The sequence below is a fragment of the Strix uralensis genome, chromosome 5 (assembly GCF_047716275.1).
Source record: "Strix uralensis isolate ZFMK-TIS-50842 chromosome 5, bStrUra1, whole genome shotgun sequence".
NCBI lineage: Eukaryota > Metazoa > Chordata > Aves > Strigiformes > Strigidae > Strix > Strix uralensis.
In genome coordinates, this window is record NC_133976.1 from 12,098,152 (window position 1) to 12,121,664 (window position 23,513).

General features: G+C 37.7%; 1 protein-coding gene across 2 annotated transcripts in view; it reads left to right on the forward strand.

Moving 5' to 3' along the window:
- SEMA3C (semaphorin 3C) overlaps positions 1-23,513 on the forward strand; it is a 122,931-nt gene that overhangs the window by 83,617 nt on the left and 15,801 nt on the right. For both annotated transcript variants that reach the window (XM_074869866.1, XM_074869867.1), the window contains 6 exons: positions 1,584-1,726; positions 3,591-3,705; positions 5,862-5,931; positions 8,595-8,739; positions 13,599-13,821; positions 23,412-23,500. In XM_074869866.1, the coding sequence (XP_074725967.1) occupies positions 1,584-1,726; positions 3,591-3,705; positions 5,862-5,931; positions 8,595-8,739; positions 13,599-13,821; positions 23,412-23,500 (785 nt within the window). The remainder of the gene's footprint in view (positions 1-1,583; positions 1,727-3,590; positions 3,706-5,861; positions 5,932-8,594; positions 8,740-13,598; positions 13,822-23,411; positions 23,501-23,513) is intronic.

Sequence of the window (23,513 nt, forward strand, 5' to 3'; positions counted from 1 at the left end):
TGATGCATCAGACATTGCCTTAAGTTAGAGTGCTTGATTCTAGGGTTTTTTCTAATGAATTACTAACTTTAGTTAATTCAGTCTGATCCACCTCTACAGAATACCACTTGCATTCAAAATGTGTGCAGAAGAGAGTACCATTATCAGAGAAGTCATTGTCAATTATTGCCATTTATTTCAGCAGTAAGAAACTGATTATTGAAACACAGTAAGAAAACTAATTTGAGTGAAAACACTTAATTCTTGGCTTCACTGAAATCAATGTGAAGATTCTCCCTGACTTTCTGATAAGAAGACTCCTTCCAATTAAACTATTTTGAATTAAAATGGTGGTCAGGTCAACCCTCTCAGCAGAGAGATGTCAAAAGTTATAGAGCAGCTAACGTAGCAGTTCCAAATTTAAAAAGCCTTCAGGTATACTGAAGTAAAGTTACTATATTTTTGTCTTAACTGTTTTTAGGGTCACTCTGGTTATTCCTGTGTGGCTGTGACTACAGTGAAAACACAGGATTGCAATCAGAATAGATTCATTTCTCTATAAATGGGAAACTATACCTGCTTTCTGAATTTTTCATCTGTTTGCTATACATTCTTACATTTATCTGAACACCCTGAAGTGTGCACCCTAAAGTGAATTAGGGAAAAAGAGCCATTAAAACGCCTAGTTTCTGGAAAATCTACCTGTTACATATGCTCAGAACAGGTACTTGACAAGCACAGTTTATTTCCATGTTTTTTAGATCTAGAGTCATAACACTTGTTATATTAATTGAGAATGGGCTTATGTGAATAGAAAAATACTGCAGTCTAAAGTGAGTTTTCTGTCAGACATCTGTATCAGATTGTTTAATGATTTCTACTGGATTTCAACCTATCAACCAATCTTGTATGATCATTGAAAAGATAGAACCTTCATGCAGGAAGAGTCTGCTTCTTCCTTCAGACAAAGGAGAAGGTCTTCTGAGGACTCCCCTACTGTCCATTATATGCTTGCTCTTAAGAATATAAATTATTTTGCTCTCTCACTAGTGCTCCTTTGCAGTGCTTTGTATGTACACTTGGCTATGTTTATCAACCTCTGATATGAACTCAAACGTTGTTCAAGCATTTGCGTGCTCTGCTTTCCTCTTCCATGTTCCATGAGTTATTTTCCTGTCTTATTTATGCACCTTATTGTTCTTTTCCTAATGAGTCTTTCAACAACTTACTTTTACATTTTGCCTCAATGAGTCTTTCCTTAAGTGCCCCTGATAACACACTGATTCTTCCCTTCTCTTCCTCAAAGTCTTTGAATCTCTGGAGTAATGTAATACTACTACTTCTTCATTTGCATCACTTTTCTAGAAATCTGCTGTGGGATAAAACGTGAGGATGCAGAAACTTAAGGCTGCCAGCAAGAAGGCATTTACCTGACTGGTGATATCTGATATATACAGACATAAGACTAGAGCATATAGCTTAATCTGCTACAGCAGTACCTCTATATAGCGTTTCCTTGAAGCAGTCAGTAACTGTCAAATAATTAATTGCTTATACTGATACGTCTTTTGGTTTCATCTTTTTGGTATACTGTTTCATTTCAGAGCCTATTTTTGTGGATGCTCATGTTATCCCAGATGGCACTGACCCCAATGATGCCAAAATCTACTTCTTCTTCAAAGAGAGACTCACAGACAACAGCGGCAGCACAAAGCAAATTCATTCAATGATTGCAAGAATATGCCCAGTAAGAACTATTTTGTTTGCCGTGTTGTTGGGGCAAGCTGCTAGTGTGACATGATAAGCTAAAAGACTAAATGATTGAAAAGCCTTTGATTTATATTTGAAACAAATTTCCTGTTTCAGTTTCCACATCTATAATTAAGAAGAGCTGTTACTGAACACACAGCTAGGGTCTGAACATGTTATGTATATCTGGCTGCATCTATAATGATATGGAAAGTTAGAGATTCAGGGATTTGTGTATTTGTCTGACTGAGTCAGAATAGTTACCAGTGTTGAATTTCCAAACCTGCTGTCCTTTGCACAAATGAGGTACATACTTTGCTTAGAAAAACTGGATTATAAGACAGTGAAGCTTTTAAATGGGTTGATTTAACTTTCAAATATTGTTTTCATTTTTACCGTATCTGGCCTTTCTGAGTTCTTGCATTGATGTATGTGTGAGCCTAACTTTAAAAATATGCACAGAAAAATTAAATTTAGGAGTTATGGCTAACCCTGTGCAGTAATTAATTTACAATCACAGCGCTCCTCATTGTCTCTAATTCCTTTCTTGTAGCAGTAATCAACTATAGATGAAAAATGATTGAAGCAGCTATTAATATCTCTGGTGAAATGGATTTTTTTAATGAGAAAAAAAATGTAAATGCACAAGTACTGCTACCCTTTTCATTCCTTCTTTTGGAAAGACTCAGGAAAATTATTATGATCATTTGTGTATTCCCTGTCTTTAATCTGGGTCTTCTTTAAAATTTGGTGCTTTGTAATGTTGTTGTGCATGGGTGTGAGGGCGTGTTTGGTATTGTGTTAAACTCCTTCTCCGGCGATATGATGCACCATGTGATCTTTTTATAACCTCCATTTCCTATATTTTTCTGAGGGTGCCCAAAGGCCTTTTTGGGTATTTTGCAAGAAGACATTTCACACAGTTATAGCTGTATTTGTTATTGTTACTGTTATAATGAAGCCCAGATGATTTCTGAAAGGCCTCAGCCTGTTTAGACTTACACTGAAGTCAGTGGCAGAATCCCAAAGCCAATGAAAATAAATCTGAGCCAGTCGTATTTGTATACTTGTATACCATCATACTCACACATATATCAACAGCTTTGAGACTGGCCAGGTATATTAGTACAATGGTGCCAAGGTCCAACCCAAAAGAGCCCTTATGGGTCACCCAAAAAGTCAGATTACCAGCTCCAGGAGCACCAGTGAAACGTGCACAGCATTGAATCAAATTTCCTTGGGTAACATTGTGCTATGAAGTTTGGGAGATACTGCTCTTATCTAAGGTGTTCACCAGCAGTATGAGGCAGGAGCTATCACCTCTGTGCTGCACCATCTGGTTTAGCAGTTTCAGTTTCCACCTTGCACTGGAGAGAGATGGAAAGGTCCTTGAGTGAGCTGTGACCAAGCCAGCTCTGGACCAAGCTAGCAGGACTTGCAACAGTGCATAACTGGCTTGACCCGTCCTAGCCATCATTTCTGAATTTAGTTCAGAGCGTCCACCTCATGGGCCAGCATGGCTTACTAGGTCTGATATATCTATACTGATGTCAGGACTAGAAGAAACATCCCTCCATAGAACTATTAGACCTTTTAGAGATAGCATGGACTTTCCAATCATACCTATACACACTGCTGCTGTACAAAATCTACTGCGCAACCCTCCCAAGCCTGCTGGCCCAGCGCAGAGAGTCTGCTCAGAAAACTAGTTCTTGTTTTTCCTCTATCTGGAGTGTTTAGATGAGGGGATTTGGTTTAGGCCTAATATATTGAATTTACTAGCGTAATTGTCTAGATGGAAAGCCCAGTAAAATGTTAGCTGTGTTGTATTTTTTTTTTCTGAAAATAATATTCCTTTCCAGAATGACACAGGTGGTCAGCGTAGTCTTGTGAACAAGTGGACAACATTCTTGAAAGCAAGACTTGTGTGCTCAGTAATGGATGAAGATGGAACAGAAACGTACTTTGATGAATTAGGTATGGGAAAAAAAAAATTCCCTTAAAAATTTTATCTAAATCTTGCACCCTGTGCCTATTTAATTATTGATGTTCGTACAGCTCCTTAGTCAAGTTATTGACAGTGAAATCTTGGCTCTGTAGAAATTCATGACAAAATCCCCCCTTGCAGTTTTATGACAGGAAATGAAAAAATTCTTCATAAATCTCTCTGGGTAATTATCATTATCTTTGAAGTAAAGGTAATTAATCTTGACTATGCAAAGGAATTATATATGTAAAGAATTGATATTTGGAAGGGAACATGTAAGTGAAGTCTATTGTTATTTTGGTCCTACTTAGGATTATGATAGAGGTTTTTTAACGTACATCTCTCTGAAACTGTTTCTTATGCCACTGTGTGATGTACAGCTTTTCCGCAGTACTTTTGATCGCTGGGTAAAGGCCTCAACTTGATAGATCAAGATAATACTGATAAATCCTGTTACTAGCACCAGCAGTACTACTATAAATAAATATAATTTCTCAGGATTCATTCAGGCACTTAGATTTTTAGTTCAACATGTGAAACACTGAAAATATTGAATGAATAATCTATACAGCAGTCACCAGAGATTTCCTTTCGTTAAGAAATTAACAGATGCATATCTTGATACTTAAGTGCCAAACAACATTATCAGAAAGTTTCAAATTCTATATTGTCCACAGCCGTGATGTACAAAATCATAGTTCTAAATTCAGATATTGGAAGATTTGGTAGGTATATTAGTATAAATATAAATACAGATACAGATATAAATATAACTAATATAAATAGCTAATGGGCCCCACACTGAGGCTGCATCTGATTCTGACCATCTTTCCATTGTAATCTCTTTCTCTTTTCTCTGTCATTATTCCTGATTCTCATAGCAAATGAGGTTTGGAGTGGTTTTGACTTTATGTCTTTACAATGGTTTGGCGTACTTGCTTTGGGTCAAGGTTTCGATGGAACCTGACCGGCCTAGGAGCAGATCCTAACTTGCTGTTACTCAGAACATGCAAGGTGCTTGGAGGACTGACTTTCAGAAGTTCCCAGTGCCTGGTAGCGCTGCCACAGCAACTTATGTTTCAGAACTGTGATTTACCAGCCCAATCCTTTTCAACAAAGCAGTAGGATAACTGCTTTTAGTTTTCTCTATGACAAAATGTAGGACCGTACAGAATAGGAGACTGTTCTCAGCCTGTGCTCCCAGCACAATCCTCTAGGAGAGAGGGAGAATACAACTACAGCTGGAAATGCAGAAAACTGGGAGAGAGCAAGCACATGCTTCTGCTTTAATATATAATGTGACACTTCGATCTCTGCATGGTGAAGTCTTTTGCTTCTGACGTATTTAAAATAATATTTAAAAAATTCAGAGGGTTAAATGAAGGAGCCACATAAATTAATGGAAAGCTAAAGAATGTATTCTATGATAAAAAGCTCAATTCAGTCTTTTTGTCTGTTGTAAAATAGGTTTAAGGGGTAGTTTGGTTATAGTTATTTAAAACATTGTAAAAAGAAACTGTCAGAGATTAAAGTATTTTTCACTGAAGTGTAAAAAAATCAAGACATCAGAGGTAACAGCAGACTAATTCAGTTCAGTGAGTAGGTACATTTTGCATAGTGCAGCCAATAAATCCCTACACAGCGGAAGCTGGGGGGTTTACATCTCTCCGTGTCTTCAATGCAAAGCTGTGTGTCATTCATATCATGTTGAAAATGAGCTAGTGAGGGCATCTAGAATGCATACTGGATGATAAAACACCTAATTGTCCTGCTTTGATTACATCCATCTATGGCAACTCTTTATCTTTGACCTACTGAAACTTAAATGTTTGCCTGCTGTAGAACAACTTGCTGAGACGAGATCCAGCTGAGAGAAATGTGCGATATGGATCCTAACCATATTTGAAAATCTTTGCCTTCTGTCTTCATAAGGCTAGATAGCATGGAGTTAATTTCCAAATGTGTTTCTGAATGTTCAAATGCTAGATTTATGCATATGGTCCATTCATACAGTAAGTCTGCTTTTTTCCCATTCAAGTCTGAGACAAAACTACTGTTAACTGCAATAGGAATAAGGTCATAAATTAAACTGAAAAATAAAGCTTTTATTATTATTCAAGACATTTTTTCTTTTTCTTTCTTACAGAGGATGTGTTTCTTTTAGAGACAGATAACCCCAGAACAACGCTTGTGTATGGAATTTTTACAACATCAAGGTAAACAGGGAGATTTGAAAAAACTACCTTTCTGAACTACCCAATTTTCTATATGAAAACTGAAAGTTATGTTTTGTGGTCACGGCTGTTCCATGCAATTTTGTATGTCTGCTGTGCCATGTCTGCATGCAGGAGTAACAGTATCATTCCTGTTGGTATCCATGTTAGAGCTTTGCTGCTTGGAGCAAACTGCTCCCTGATATACTGTCAGCTGGCACTGGGAAAACATTTCCATGGAGGGCCATTTTTTACTGTTCAGCAGCAGAAAGCTAAATGACTTCAACGCAGTGAACTCATGTGGCATCCGAGAGCACTTTACACTTCCTGAAGGACATCCAGCACCCTGAAGGATCAAACTGGGAATTCTTAGGTGAATTCATACAAATCATATCCAGTCTCTCATCTGGCAGATGATCACACAGATGGCAAATAACCCATGTCAGCTTCAGTTGGCTACAAAAAGACAAGCTTAAATAGCATTTGATCACCTCCTTGCAGCCTTAAGCTTCCTATAGTCAGTCAGTAGTATTCACTTACTGTCCAGTTCAGAAAGCAAAGACAGACCAACAGGTGGACCAACAGATTCTGCCATTGCTACCTTTACTTTTTTCACTTTTCTCTTGCCCTCACCACATAGTGGTAGTATACAGAGTAAAAACAGTGACTGCTTAATGATTTCTGATATGCCATACTGTATTATCTAGTTGTTACTTACATTCAAAGAAGTTTTCTGCTTTTTTTATATATTTCATTTAATTTGTTTGATCAAACCAGCAAATTATTTAACTTATTACTAATAATTCCTTTAATGGAAATTTCTAGTAAAAAAATCCTTGCATGAAAAAACATTTTTTCCTGATACGCTTTTCTATCTTTTTTCATGTGGATCCAGGGATCTGCTTTCTCAAATATGTGAATCAGCCAGGAAAATATGATTTTATGATATTCAATTGGGAAAGAAAGAATCACATAGCTTGTAAACATCTGGTGCTCTCTACATTTTATGATTCCTACTGCACAGAAAGAGAAAATGCTGAGGTTATGTTTAGCAGTAAAACCACACTTATGATTAGGTTGTGGATGCAACATGCCTGAACTGGAAACACTTTTACCTAATTCTCCTGGTATTCCTGCAGTGGAAATGAGGTTTGAATCACAGGACCATATAAGGTGACAACAAAGAGAAAACTTCACTTTTTCCTGGCTCTTAAGCTGTTTTCTCTCTCTATTGAAGTTTTTACACTCATGCATTTCTGTTATCATGAACAACATGGTCTATGCTTTCTTTCCCTTTGATCAACTATAGATTGAATGTGTTACCTAGTTAATATACTGCAATCATAAGGATTTTTACTCCTGAACAGTTTATCTTCACCTCTGTAGACCTCCAATTTGTAACAGTAGCAAGAGAGAAACATCCCAGAAAATAATAACTATTAGTATTTGTATCTAAACCATACAGAGGGAAACCAAGTAATATTGACATAAATTATTTTAGTGGCATAATCTGCTGTAAATCTAACATAAAACATCTGGAAAGACTAAATACGTTTCTTAAAAACTATTAATACCTACTAAATTTTCCACAAATACCATGATCCATTCAAAAGTTCCTCCTACTAATCCATATATAGCTGAGAGCAATGTGATTTGCACTTTCCTTGTTTAGACTCTATGTGTAATGTTTTCAGTTTTTTTCTCGAGTGTTTTTTTTCTTCTTCAATTGAAAACAGTTACTTGGATTATCTTCATCCTACAGTTAACATCAGGCAGATTTCAGACTGTCTGGATTTTCCACTTTGTTAAGATAAATATCTCAAACCTTACATGCAGTGAGAGAAAAAAAGGAGTTAATTCACTGCAGTCAGCCTTAGCATCACTGTGGAAATCATTCCCCTAGTGCCCTTCTCATCACAGGGTGATGGAGGCCATTCAGGTCTTGTGTTATCTGAGACTGAGACCATTGCTGAACCCAGAGTGGTGGAAAAAACATGCCCTTCTCATAGGTGACCCCCGGTCTCTCCTCAGGAAGCATCAAAATTCAACACTTTTGAAGGGATCTTTGTTGACCAGTTTTGTGAGTGGATTTGAGGACTGTATAGGATTAATTCCTTTACAGCCCCAACCTGTCCCCATTTTGCTTAGAAAAGCTGGCAACTGATTGTAATAATCTAACCAACTGTAATTGCACTGGATGTTTTGATTAATATTTTAGCCATTTTAGGACACTCATGGAGGTCTTGTGGTTAATGTACTGGTAGGGAGTTCTGGAAACCTGTGCTGAGCTTGGCAGTACAAAGTTTATAAAAATCTTGTCTCACTGAAGTCAGCAATATTTTTGCCATCGATTTAACTGGGGCCAGATTATATTTCTTTTATATTCAATATAAGGAAATTTTCTTATTCCACTGGTAGGGTAGTACCTTCCTCCCTTTTTTTTCAGTTCATTATTCAAAAAGTTGCTAGGGTTTAAGGAGTAATGGTGTATATTGGGAAGCTAGATTAGCTGATTTCAAGTGTATTAAATGTACGCTATAGAGGCATTAAATTGTATTAAATATATCATTTTAGAGGTATCTTTCATCACTGAACCATGCAAATGATGGAAAAGCTATACAAGAGTTGATAGATTGCAATACTAACTTTTTCCTACTGTCTCCTAGCTCCATATTTAAAGGCTCAGCTGTATGTGTGTATCATTTATCTGACATCCAGACCGTGTTCAACGGGCCATTTGCACACAAGGAGGGCCCAAACCACCAGCTGATTCCATATCAGGGCAGAATTCCATACCCGCGACCTGGCACCGTAAGTACAAAGATGTTTATGCAGGCTTGCCAATTACTTGTCTTTGTTTAATACATAAATAAATATTATTTATTCCAGGAGATTGGACTATATGTGACTATGACACTTAGTTACAGTTCAGAACAATTTTATTTGCTTCTCAGCTTGCCATACAAATCACATAGTACCTGGAAATCTTGTAGAAAGAATAAAAAGTCATGCAAAATGTTAGTCACTTGCTCCTTCTGCTGAAGAGGTGGTTAGAATTATTTCATTAGATGACAGTCATCTTGTTTACATGTACATTAACTTTTTGTGTGTATGTTTGAGCAGAAGATAGCTAAATAAATAAGCAAAGACAGCATTGTGAGTGTGTTCTACACTCTCAATCCAAACATCTGCAAGTTTGTCTTCAGTCTGTATGAATTTTCCATAGTTCACTAAGGTTTTGCAGCTCTACTGGGATGCTTGGGAGATGTAGTAGGAGAATAAGGCTTCGGGGACTTGTCATTTGACTAGGTCTAACACTGCCAGGTATTGTTAGAAGAGAGACCTAGAAATAGATGATTTGTCATGCCAATCAGTTCATAGTAGTCTTCCTTGTTAATAATGCTTTTTAAATGCCTTGAAAATTTTTCAGAACTTTCTTTCACTGTGTCAGGGGTAGTAATAATCTTCCAATGAATTCTGTACACCATTAGAGCTAGATCTGTTTCCAAGTTTTACAAAAAAGTGTCATTAAATATTTAAACAAAATTATTCTTTTTTTTTTCTTTTTACCTTTATGGTGTATAAAAATTGCTGTTGATGCACTTTTGTCTTTATTTATTTACTTATTTGCACTATTTATTCTTAATTTAGATTTAGCAGAAGTATGAAGTCTAATATTTCCAGCTTTAATGAAGAATGTATTAACTTTCTCTAGAACCTTCTCCAAATCCATATTTGATAAATGAAGTATGGTAATGTGGACTTTTGTTGACTCCTATGAAGTCTTACAATTTCTTAAGTATCAGAATTAAATAAGTATGCACAGAATCATAAATCATCTCTCAACAATGTAGTTATAATTTTTTTTTAGATGAACACCTTGTTGCTTTTCCATTTATTGCAGGAAATTAAATTTTATTTTAATTTTGCAAGGCACTGCAAGAACCTTTAACCATATGACTATTTCATCCATATTCAGCTTTGTGCTGTATATCTTGTTCCTTCTATCTCTTTCTCTCTCGTACACTAACAGTCAGATACATGGAAAAGCTCCCTTGTTCACACAACTCTTCATGACATTTTAGTGCAGTTATTACTGGCTATAAGATTTAGGACTTTATGTTCCCAGATCTCTAGAATTAGCTAATCAATACCTGATATTCCACTAAAGTCTAATGCTAGCATTATTCTTTCTTTGCGATTAATTCATACAGCTCTAATATCATGAGTTCAGTGAGTCTTTAAGCTTAAACTTTACAAAAAAAAAAAAATAAATGGCCCATTTAAACAGGAAGTTTCACGCTCTTGTGATTAGTCATATTTCAGAGTTTCTTGCTGCTTCACAATATTGTGTTTGTGTTTCCTAAACCACTGCCATGTTATTCTTGGTTCGCCTCATGGAGGCTTATGAGGTATTCCAGATGGGCCTAAAGAAATTGGGCAGCACAATGGAAAGGGAAGAAAAAATAATTCAGGTTTGGATTTAACATGGTGACAGAAACTATCTACTTTTTTCAGAAGGCCAATGAGTTCTGAATTTGAAGATAAATTCTTAGATCATAGCCCAAACAAAAAGTAAAGCCAAAAGAGATTCTTTTAAGCTGATCATTGCTGGTTTTCTGATCACTGGCTTTTCTGTGCTTTGTCACAATTTAGCCACAACACAGTATCTTAAAGGTATATTTTCTAAGATGGGACTTGTTTGGCTTTGCTTTTATTTCACTGCCAAAACATTCCACTTTTAAATGCGTGCCACAAACTCTAGTTTTCACTTATGTCAAAGCATCTGTAAAAGTCAGGACATGGGGAGGATTTTTTTGCTGCTCAGAATTTGTGTTCAAAGTGTTAACTTCAAATAGCCACACTTGCAGACTGTGGGGCATGAGCGTCTTTCCTCTGGAACGTAGGTTTTTTGCAACTTCTGAGATGCTGGACTAGACAGGGATGCCTTTTTATATGACATGGAAAATCCTACTTTACAGTTGCCTGAAGAGATATTCATACTAAACCTCTGGACAGAAATGAATGTTCATTGTGTCACAGTACATTGGATAAACAAGGAAAAGGCTTTGGTATAGCTTCAGTAGGATTAAATAAAGCAATACGTTCATTTGGCCATAATCAACCAACTGTTTGGCTGCCCTTCACTAAATACCAGTGGTTTCTTATTTCTCCACAAGCAAAACTTACTTATGGAAAAAGAAAGGAAAAAAAAATTGCATAATTGGCAGCTTGCTACTAAATTCAGTGATGTTTGAGGATAGTTTCCATTTTTCAGAGTTTACAGAAATAGTTTTGGTACCTACAGCATGTTGGGGAATATGCTGTAAATTAAAGAATTCTGTTTCTCTCTGCAATCTAACTGCATGGTGATCAACTGTGAACATAAGTATCGTATAGCCAAATCACTGAATGAGGTGTGAAGGATACACATTCAATCCCTCCAGGAAAAGAAGAGCTTATATGGTTCTTCAGTAACATCTTTTGCTTATCATTGGTTTATATGGGGGATAGGAAAAGAATTAATTGATTAAAGATGTTTTTTAAGGCTTTGCTCAGGACTACGACATAATGTAAGTTTTTAGGGTCATACTGGGGTGAACTATAGCACAAACATTTTTGCAGAAGTCACAGACAAAGGTTTTATGATCTCCAGTCGAGAATGGAAGAATAGAAAGTATCAGAGAAAGTCTTCGTTTAACTGAGCTATGCAGGACAAAAAAGTTTAATTTGAACTGCTTGTGAAATGGAATCCCTCCGGAGAGGAACTGGGGTCTGGCAGATCACTACCAAGTAGAATAATCTTGCTAATAGCCCACAAATTTATGAACACTTTTCTTTTTTCAGCATTTGTTGCTAATATTAGCAGATAGCTCCATACGTTTCCTGGAAGACTGTGGATGGAATTACCACAGAGAGGAGGAGTAGAGCAAACAAGATAAGAATTCAATTTTTGTGAGCAATCTTAGAGGGCTAGCATGTAGTGTCATTTCTACTGAGAACTAAACCAAAACCTCAAGATAAATAAGAGTCCAGAAAAGTCAATTATCAAGCATGTCGGATGAGAAGAGGCCCATATCTGAGCTGAGTTCTGGCTCTCCTTCCTGAAGGTAACTGATGCCAGAGCAGTTTCTTTTACAGAATTCCTGTCAGAGCTGTTCTACTTTGTATAAGTAATTAAATCCTAATTGAGCCAGAAGGTGATTCTAAAGCCTGGGATTAGGCTGTAGTCCCCTCTCTACTTGGTTCCTGGTACTGCCCGATGGGTAGTTTATTAGGTGCACAAGATGGAACAGCTTTTAGCAGCAGGGGTAGAATGGGCACTCCTGCCCAGTGGTTAGAGGGATCCCCTGGGAGGTGAAGATCAGATTCTAACATCTGATTACATCAGGTAGGTTGGACACATGACTCATATATCCCCAGTGAGTTTCCTAGTCTCTCAGAGTATGATTCATTTTATGTAATTTTAGCCATCTAAAAGCAGGGCATCTAGCCTGAATTACTGACTACAGAGGAAACCTAGGTGGCTAAGAATAAATGCCTGACTTTGAGACAGTAGAAGTCAGGTGAGGTAAATCTCTCCCTAAGCTACTAGCTATTTTTGTGTCTGTGGTTTTGACCAGAAATTCCATTCTAGACGAAAGAATGGTCCTCATCAAAATAAAGAAGTTTCCATGAAATGCTTCATATTGAACAAATCAACATTTTCCAATTGGAAAAATATTGTGTTGAAACATTTCTGAAATGCTCCAATACTCCGAGGAGAGTTTCACAGCTCAGAAATCTGGTAGGGGGGGATATGAAAGCTCAGGACCAGCAATAAGAAATGAGGTAATGGCAGCTGAGAAAAAGTAATGCAAATTAACATAGGTACATATAGAACCTTGTACCAGTTACTGACATAGCTCCTGATTTCTTCTCACAGTCTTTGAGTTTCACTCTTGGTAAACACTTGAGTTTTCTAAGTTTGCTTTTATTTCCTCATGAGGTTCAGAATGCCTCAGGGCTGACTATTTGGGTGGTTCTTCATTACACTTAAAGAAGCATCAAGATTATTCATGGATGTCTGCTATTTCTCAGGCATAGGGGAAAGTATAGACAAGATCCTGTGAATGGTCAGTCTTCTCAGATATAAATGAGTTGTTATGGGACCCCCTCATCAACTCCATATTACTACTTTTTCAGATGAAGAGGAGTCACAGGCCCTTTCACCATCGCATAATCGACATAATGATGTAATTTGGATGTTGACCAATTAATTATCAGATGTTAGCTTTTGCCTTTGTACTGATTCTATAACAAACCAGCTGCAAAAGTTTGGTATCTTCCTATACCAATCACTTGGATTATTTTTTTTCAGCAGGCAGTTTGGAAGCATAAAGAATGTGGAAATAGGGCCAGAAGGATGCATCTTTGCCATCAAGCTGGATTTTGAAAGTGCAAATACACGTTTGTGTTTGCTTTATCGGAACTGATGGGAGTTCAAAGCGTAGCTATTCAAGCACTTCATTCCCGTTACTGGAACATAATTACTATCAGTCAGAGTCTGAAGTGCTCTTTCGGGAACTTGCTTTGTCAACTATCTGTCAATATTTGTAAATGACTTGGAGATGAAAACTCTCTGAAAGATGGTAAGTATTGTTAAGCATTACTGTGCATGTTTCTTACAGTGTCCGGGAGGAGCCTTCACACCTAATATGCGGACAACCAAAGAGTTTCCAGACGATGTTGTGACCTTCATCAGGAATCACCCTTTGATGTTTAATCCCATTTACCCAATACACAAGAGGCCATTAATCATCCGGATAGGAGCTGACTACAAGTATACAAAGATTGCTGTGGATCGAGTGAATGCTGCTGATGGAAGATATCACGTCTTGTTTCTTGGAACAGGTAAGACAAACTTAGAAACAGTTGTTTTCCTCCATTGCATTATAATTTGCAATCAACTCCAATTTGCACAGTTTATAACTTTCAGAAACATTTGTTTAAATGTATTTGCTATCTACAAAAATGTCTATAGAAATCCATAAATTATGTTCTTTTTATTTTCTGTTTATTTCTATGTTTACTGTAGATGTTAATTATGTGCAAGACATACAATGTATTGATGTGAATTTTATTTGAGACAGAAATCAACACTACTCTATATTTTATTTGGTCTAAATTATACTACTTTTCTTGCGTATGGTTTGTCTGCAACATGACTCTACATTAGCATTTGATGCTCTCTAACATGAGTAAAAATACTAAAATATAGATTTGTATTGTTTCAGATACTCTCATCATCATTATTTAATATATGCTGTGTAAGCTATTTCTGAGGAAAAACACAATCTGATCAGGATGTTACAAAGGCAGAAATAAGAACTCCACCAAAAAAAAAGGAAAAATATGGAAGTACTTAGCAGAGAAAAAGAAACAAATGGTTGGACTCCTAGCAGTAGTGGACACAGAGAATTTGATCCAAGTATCCTAAAATAATTTCTGTCTAATATAACCTACATTTTGTTTTTAGTTACATCAAATTGGAATGTGGAGTTATGCTTCTGAAGTCTGCAGGGAACAGGTCAAGTGATTCTCATACTGATCAATTTTTATTTTTTAAAATACTCAGTTATGAATCACACTCTTCTGGATTGAAGCAGACAAGCAGAATGGTGCTCTGTCTAGACCCTAGGATTCATTTGCATCTGAAACTCCCGCTGGCTTAACAGGGCATTATAGGTTGATAGGCACAAAGGCTAATCTTTTTTACTACAGATGGTTTCAAGTAGAACAAAGGAAAAGAACTCCAGGAGAAGAAATATATCTCTGAACATCAGAAAATAATTACAGAGATGGCTTGCATTGCTTTTATGGTTCACATATTATTGGGGTCCTGGTTGTTTTCTGCTTGTAGAATAACCACATCTGCCAATAAACTCACATGGGGCTGGGAATAACCATCCTGTTATAATAAATTTAGGAAGCTGGTGCAAAAAAAATCTCTCAAGAATGTCAGGCTTCTATAGGGCTAGGATTAAAAGGAACCCTCTTTACTCTTCTTAGAAAAATCTCCCCAGATATCAAAATCAGCAGGGTGTTCTTGTGCCAAAGGAAGCCAACTGCATACTGTGCTGTATTAGCAGAAGTGGATCTAGCCAGCAGGTTGCTGGAAGGGATCCTTCCGTGTATTCGGCTCCCGTCAGGAGTGCTGTGTCCAGTTGTGGAAAACTGGAAAACAGAAGGAAAGTGGAAAACAAGGAAAACATTGACCTAACAGAACAAGATCAGTTGAAGGACTGTAGCATGTGGGGTATGAGAAGAGGCTGGGAGAGAAAGCTGAGGGGAGTCCTTACTGCTGTGGACAGCTGTCTAATGGGACGGTACAACTGTCTAATGGAAAAAAACAGGTCTGGACTCCTCTCAAGGTGTCAGGTTGAGAGGGATTGGACAGAAATTGCAACTGGGGCACTGCAATTAGATATAAAGGAAAAGGTTTTCACCGTCAGCATGATGAAACATTGGAACAAGGGCCCAGAGGGGTTGTGAATTCTCCATCTTCAGAGACCCAGAGGATTCAAAACCCAACCCAACACAGCCCTGAGCAACCTGTTCTAATTGGACCTGCTTTGAGTGTGGGACTTCTAGAGGCCCCTTCCAGACTACAGCTTCTGTGGTTCAATGAAAGGAAATAGGAAAACAGAAATACTTAGTTCAAGTTCTGGTGTCAAACCTGTCCCAGGTTACCATCTACTGTACTGTGAATGCTTAGTGTGCTATAAGGTGTAGTCAGGGTAGAAGAACTTCTGGGTAATGAATTACATAAGGAATGTCATCAGGTTTTGATCTGGGTATTTTTGTTTTCTTGGTTGGAAGTTGATAAATGAGTTTTATGGTATTCTTGAAGATCTCTTTGATCCTACTTGCAGAGTCATTGGAAACTACCAAATTGAGCTAATTAGGACAGGGGTTTCTTCTTGAGGTGGGTGTCCCGTCCCCCCCGCCCCCCCCCCCAAACATGTAACCACATTTTCTTTTCAGTTTAATTAATGCAGCTACAGTTCTTGACTTTGGGACCCTTTAGGGTAATTTTCCTCCTTTCCTACAGAAGTGAAGAAAAGAGTCTTTGTACACTACTGTAGTAATATCCAAAGTGTTAATAGATATTGCCCCTACTACTGTTATACAACTCCACAAGAACACTTAGTTAAAGAGAAGGCTTGGTTTTCTATTAGCTTTATTCCTTTCCAAATCACTATGTTGAGCTGGAGTAATAGCTTGGTAGGCTAGTACAGATCTTTCAAAGGAACATTTTATGCATTTTTTTATATAGTGCTGCCATTGTTTTAAAATGTTCTATAAATATCTAATGTTAATTGGGGGAAAATTCTACTAAAGATTAGTGGAAAAAAGTTTCCAACCAATATAGGGTTGTTAATGTGGCAGTGATATTTAATACTAGAAATGTATTGAAAATTTGAAATGTTCATGAAAACACAGTATTGTTATTTATCATTTTAGTAATTCTGCAAGAGATAAATACAGGTAAATTAATTTTATACGTTGATTAGCTTCTGACTGGTTTTAAGTGATCAGTGTGGCCTCACACATACACCTGTGATTCATTAAAAACATTAACATACCTCAGCTTGTTCTTATATTTTGTTAATCCTCTTCTGTGTATCAGCACAGGATCAGTTATGGATCAAATACGTAAACTGCAACTCTTGATAATTTATATTCATTGCTTTATCTTCTGCACTGGAGATGATGATCATTGTCTGCTTTCTAGTTAGTTGGAGGGGAGGCATTCTTCTTCTCAAGTAGGGCACAGGACATTAATAGCTTCCAGGATCTTCCTCAGAAGAAACTGGTGCAATGTAAGTTACTGCATTTCTCAGTCCTTTTAAATAAAAGTGATCAAGTTTCAGCCACTGAGAGGAGAAACTTTTTCTTTATTCTCTGCTTTCTGTGAGACTCAGGAGGATTCGATAGAGATATTAACTGTCAAAAGGAATGCAGAGGGGATTTGCTTTGGTGTCAGTTCATCCTGGCAAATGCAAAAACCACATTGTGTAGGAGAATTTCATGTGATAATTTCCTTGGGAGCCTGGAGCCCCACAACCAGAGACAATGGGACTTGACACCTGGTGACAATTACACTCAGCTCAGATGATGAGTTACTGCTGCTGAACTGAGATGTTGCCAGCCATGTCTGTCACTGTCAGTGACCTGTCTCATGCTTGAAATTGGAGTGTTTTATGTCTTGCCAGATGCAGAGCACACAAAATGTTTAGCTTTTCCTCTCTTCCTCCTCTATAGCCTCAGTAATAAATCAGTTCCTGAATGCAAGTGAAGAATAACAGAAGTATAAAGGTCCAAGAACCCCAGTGGTTTTCACCGTGTAGCTGTGGCATGGGAGGGTATAGTCAAGTGTGTCATTTTTTCACATTGATGTGAACTAAATGTAGTGTTTCCTTTGCGCCTCCAGACAAAAGTGCTGATCTCGCAGGGGCTGGTCCATGCCTAGAGTTAATATGTTGCTTTTCTCCCTCGTCGCCTATATAGCTAATGAAATAAATCCCAGGGACAGACATTGTTCTTGCAGCATTCCACCCACTTTTCAAATGATAACGATCTTCTGTTTTCCCTATTCTTTTCAATGTGAAGACTCCCAAAACACTTAACAAAACTTGCTAGTCCACCCAAAGGGATCTCTTCACCCCCCCCTCTGAAATGAGCTGATTTAGAGTAAGGAGTAAGTCTCTAATGGCAGAGAGCAGTGCTACAAGTGAAGAGTGCTGTATACTTTGTCTTCCCAAACAGAAACCCGAGGGATAATTTACTTGAACAGAATGTAATCACTCGTTTGCATATTTGACGAGGGCGATGCTAATGCTTTTTCCCTATGCAGTGAGTAATAACATATTCAGTTTAGCAATCTGGGGTTAGAGTTCTGCTTTGATTATCCTATAGACCAGAACTTAGTCATGATCACCCTAGAGTTTTACTGTAATTACTTTACTCATTTCAGTTATATCTAAAGAACCCAAGCTTTCAGTATTTTCTGTTTATCCTTTGATAGATTGTTTTCCATCTGAGTTTTAAGAACAGCAATAAAACAGCATGAGAACATTTTCCTGAGATTAATATTTATTTTTTAAGCATGCCACCTACTGCTTGCAGTATGAAAGCCTTTGGTCAAAGTACACGCAGATTGCACAACCAAAAGATTATGCATGGGGTTTTTTATTGCTCTTGGTGTTATGAAAATGTTTAAATGTTTGGGTCAAACTTGGGTACATTAAACAGCCATGGGCATGAATAGGAATTTTTTCAGCTCCTTGCTATCAAGATAGGATATGTTTTTGTGGAAAGAGATCTAAGTTACTGTTGTAAAAAGGCACTTCAGACTTCAGTGTGGCTTATTCAGATGATTAATGTGGGCCACATGCATCTGATGTGGCATGAGGTTGATCAGTGTTTCTTATTATCTTTTCTTCTCTGATGCAACACTTGTTTTCAAAGTCTGGATGCAGTAAGTGCCTTCAGAGCATAAGGTTGTAATACTCGTTTTCATGGTGTTACATGATGGCTGTCTTTTTGGAAAACTAACCCTTGCTGACAACAGTAGCCTCCAGTAATGCAATAGCCAAAATCATGTAATGAACTACAGATTCTAACGGAGAGAGATAATCTGGTCAGAAGAGCAAGCTTGCCTCCCATAGATTTGCTGGCTGCAGCTTTGTGACTGTGAGCTTGGGAAGATAATGTGGCACAACAGGCAGCAGACAGAGTTTCCTTCTTCCTCTTGGTCACAGTGCCTGAGTCATTCAAAACCTTTCGTTGACCAAGTCATCCAAAGCTTTTTCAGAGCCTTTTAAGAAGACGTGTAAATTAAGAGGGCATTTCTCCACCTGTTTCATTTCCCCTGTTCAGTTTTTATTCAAATAAGCTCACAGCATGTCCCAAAAGTTTGGCCGAGCTGTGGCTATGCGAAAGTTTTGCCCTCAAGTGTGAGCTCATTAAACATTTGTATTTGACTTTTTGTTCTTTGATGCAGCTTGAATTTTACAAAGTTTCACAGTAATCCTATGGGCTGGAAAAAAATTACACCCATTTGACAGATGAGTGAACAGATGAGATGAAAGCACAGACATGTTAGGTGGCTGTGGTGGGAGCTCTGATTTACAGTAGTCACCTAAGGACAGCAGAGAGTGTGGGGACCTGGCTCTCAGCCCTACTCCTAACCTGCCACTATCTCAGGGTACTCTGCTGAGCCGCAACATTTTCTCAAACAGAGAGATTTTAAGAATTCTGCAAACTCTTCGCTTTCTTTTATCTTTGTGATGTTATTTGATTGCATCAGGTTTAACTCAGATTAGAGACCAAAAATAATTAAACTGCCATTAGGCTGACAGGTACGACATGGAAAAAAGTTTTCAGAGGGTCTCCAGCAACGTCAGACACATCAGGGAGGGGGATTACTGCAGGAAGCCTCTCTGTGAAAATCCTGTCAGAGTAGCAGTTGGTGTTCATTGCGGTCAATTTTTTATGATGTGGAAAGGTCAGGGGGTTTTTGGTTGCTCAATTTGTGCATGTGATGTGGCTCAGGAGTAGATGAGTCCTGACTCTCTTTGAGCCTCACAATACTGACAACTGCAGTGTTCACTTAGGGCCAAGGAAGGAAAAGCTAGTCGAAATTCAGAGAACAAGATTTAAACTCAGACCTGCAGATTCAGCCAAACACTTGTGTATTTGTCGTTGCTCTTCATGAAGCTTTGCCTTTTCCATTGCCCATGGTCAGCCGCACCAGGAATTAGTGTAATCAGGCATAGTCCAACTGGTTTCAATGAAGTTTAGCTGATTAATACCAGCCCAGAATCATGCCCTGCATTTCAAGGAATATTTCTTCATTATTATTATTAGTAGTAATAGTAGTTATTTATTTATTTGTCTCTTCTTCTTCCTTCCTTGGATCACTTGTTGGATGGCCTTCCTTCTCCATTTTTTTCCCACTCTGCATACTCTCTACACCATTTTTTAGTCTACAGGATGTTAGCACTCTCCTCCCTTGCTGTTCCCTGTTTCTCAGTCCTCTCAGAGGGAACACTGTCTTGCATGTCAAGCTGGGAGACCTGCAGTCGTTCAAGCAGGTTTAAAACAGAAAAACTTTGAGTCGCTCTTGTCCTCTTGCCATCAGCTTGAGGGAGATTTCTTCTTGTTTGTCCATCTGCCCTTGACTCACAGACTGCTGGGCTAGTGTGAGGCTGCAAACAGCTCCCAGTGAAAAGTCAGGGAAATGATGAGCACAAATCTCCCTCTTCACTTCATGCATTCTAGTGATGGATTGATATTCTGGAGACACAATGGCTTTTTCCATGATTATGTGAAATCATAACAATGTAGAACTGTTTTCAAGTGGATTTCTGGAAGTAACAAGTAAATGGCGAAGGAAATCATCCTGTTCACTTTGATGATTTTTACAGAATTAATTTATAATTTCATACATTGACCTAAAAATGAAAAAAATTTGACTTGTACTTGTTTGATGATCTCTTATGCCTGGCTTACAACACAAAAGATTCTCTATTGTGAAATACACTGGGAAACAGCTCAGGCACTGCTGCTTTGCATATATCTCCTGCAGTGCACAGTGCTGCATCCTTTCCAACCTTCCTTCTAACCCAGGGAATTTAGTTTGCTGCCTTGCCATTAAAGGAAATAAGCAAGTAAAATTTTCACTCAGATGTACCATAATCTTTCTGACAAGAACACGTATAAGTGACTTGATCTGTCAGCTACTGTGCTTGTAGTGGAGACATCAGTACTACTGAGAAAGGAATAAGAAGTGGGTTTGGGGCACAAATATTTGCTTTTCATTTATTAAGGAAAAGGCTGAGCAACAGTAGAAAAAATATTTTTAGAAGTGGTGGAGGGCTCTAGCCTATAAGCCATGTATTGTTGGACATATGTATATATATATGTATAGACTATTGGAATCCCTTGCTTTAAGTGATTTAATTATTAGATTTCTATTGCCTACTTCCCCTAACATGAATATTTATTTTAAATGTTATATTGTTTCCTTTGAAACGATGGAACGTGGCTTTCTGCAAGGATTTGTCCCTCATGGTACAATACTGAGTCAAAGCGAATGGTAAAATATTGAGTCAAAGGGAATGAATACCAAGGTAAACAGTCCTTAACTCTGTGTATTTTGCTGGGGTGTGACAAAAAAGTAGATAGGAACCTACTTTTCAAATAGGAAAGGTTATTAGGACACAAAAACTTGGCGTCAGGCATTATCAGTATTTTCTGTGCCAATGCCCATGATAAAATCTCCCCTCAGGTTCTGATTTCAGTTCAGGGCAATGTTTGAGGACTGAAGGCAATTTAGGAATTTTAAATGTGTGGCATGTGTTAATGGGTCATTGAAATAAACCGGTTCTTCAGAGACTCAGCAGCCTCACATTCCTTTGCAGGTAAGGTCACTGTCAACATGCTTAGTGCCTGTACGTCAGGGTTACAGGTAGCTGACACTTTGCAGGCAGCTGAAAAAGAACACAAAAGGCTGCAACTCCTTCCTGAACTTCTGATACCGTATTTTGTATGGTATAGTTTAATATTAGAGAGAGGACATTGATAAAAGGTTGCAAAGAGTCAGAGGTAGACTGGACTTAAGCTCTGTACATTTGTGAGTGGGTTATTCCCTTCAGTAGGAGCAGAAATACACACATGCACATGCACATGCTTCTCCTTAGCTCCAATGAAGGATGCATCTGCAGCAGTTTAAAGCTTCGGTGGGTCCTGGCAGTTAGTAAATCTCTCTCAGGTTCTCATAGCTTTGCTAATACTGGCATCCAGTCTAGACCACAGCTGTGCTATCACAAGATTTAGTTTCAGTAAGGTTTCTTCGGAAGGAACTGGTTTATTGTGCCATTGTATAATGAGAATAAATGTTCTCCATAGAAAATTCTCATGAAAAATTCATGCCTAACGTGCCCTGAGCATGTACAATTGATAGCTACATATTTTTAAGTCTTGTCAGCCTTCAATTTCTCTTTTCCGTTTTTTTTTTTAAATGACAAAATACTACAGTGTGCTCTCTGTGTGTGGTCAGGTCATTACATATTAATATTCTGGCTTTAAACCTTAATTGTTTTAAATAAAATATATTGTTATTTGCTGGCTTCCTCCAGGGAAATAAAAAGATGTAAATTATTTACTGTAATCAACTTGTCCTGCAGCTCCAGCTATGGAATAGTCACTGACCTTAAAAGCAAAAGTAAAAATTGCCCTTTTACAGTTTACATTGTCTACATAATGAATTGCCAAACAGGAAGATGAGATTTCCTTTCCTTGGTCACAAATTCATGAAAATACACATAGATACTTACCTATATTGTGCTATACTAATGTTTTACTAATCACACAAGTCTATATTGCTCATAAAACTTCCGAAGGCCGAACAGACATACCATGTGCTCTCATTCCTCAGTATCAATACTGAGCAAATAAATTTATTCTACTCCGACTAATTTCCAGGCTTTTCAGGCTAGAGGAATTCTATGTGCTGTGCTTTTTCCAAGTAAAAATGCTTGTCCTTGTGATCCTTCCACAGTCTGTATTTTCTGCTACGTCAGAAATACTTCAGTGGCTGTCTCAGCCTTTAAGAGCCTTCACAGATGGACCCCTCCATCTCATATATTCTTTCTACAAAACAAATTTGGAAAACTAATCAAAAATATCCCTTCGGTCTCACTCATCACATCTGCCCTGCAAAAACACTGCCATCGTCCCATCCTTCTTACTCCTTTGATCTGAGTGGGTTTGGGAGTCTTGGAACTGTATTTTGAGAGGGCAGCCATGATAGACTAGCTACAATATCTTCACCTTGCTTTTCCTTTTTTCCTCATGGGCCAAAATATTAACTCCTACCAGTATGTAAAGGACTTGATTATTGTTTGGCTTTCCTGAAAATAAAGCTTTCATCTTACTTTGTTTAGGTGTAGATAGAGTTATTCTTTGGAAGGTTTGCCTTCATGTCATCAGTTGTCATTACATTTTATTTATGAATATGAATATATATTAAATTCTGCAGTAGCTCCTTTTTACCTGTTTATATTGCTGTGTTTTTACTTTAAGATCATTAGGATAGATACTGCCTCTGTCTGTGTCTGTACAGCAACTAGTATAGAAGATACTGATTTTGATTGATCTTTTTGGGTTGAATGGTAACAGTAATGGTAGTAACTCCTATCTTACCATGACTTTTTCGTGTTCATATGTGATAATACTACTATATATAGTATTTCTATATAAGGAATCATCTCATGCTTCCTTCTGACCCCAAACCCTAGAAATTACTGAACATTTCTTACCTTTCTCTACATCATAGTGCTTGCTTTGATGGTTTCTTTGCATAATTGATAATGGTTCATCTGCTTTTTTACTTCTCTCTGTCACATGGTCTCACTTTTTCTCATCTTTTCCAGATCAAGGAACTGTACAAAAAGTTGTTGTCCTACCCACCAACTTCTCTGCAAGTGGAGAACTCATTTTAGAAGAGCTGGAGGTTTTTCAGGTTTGGCTTGCTT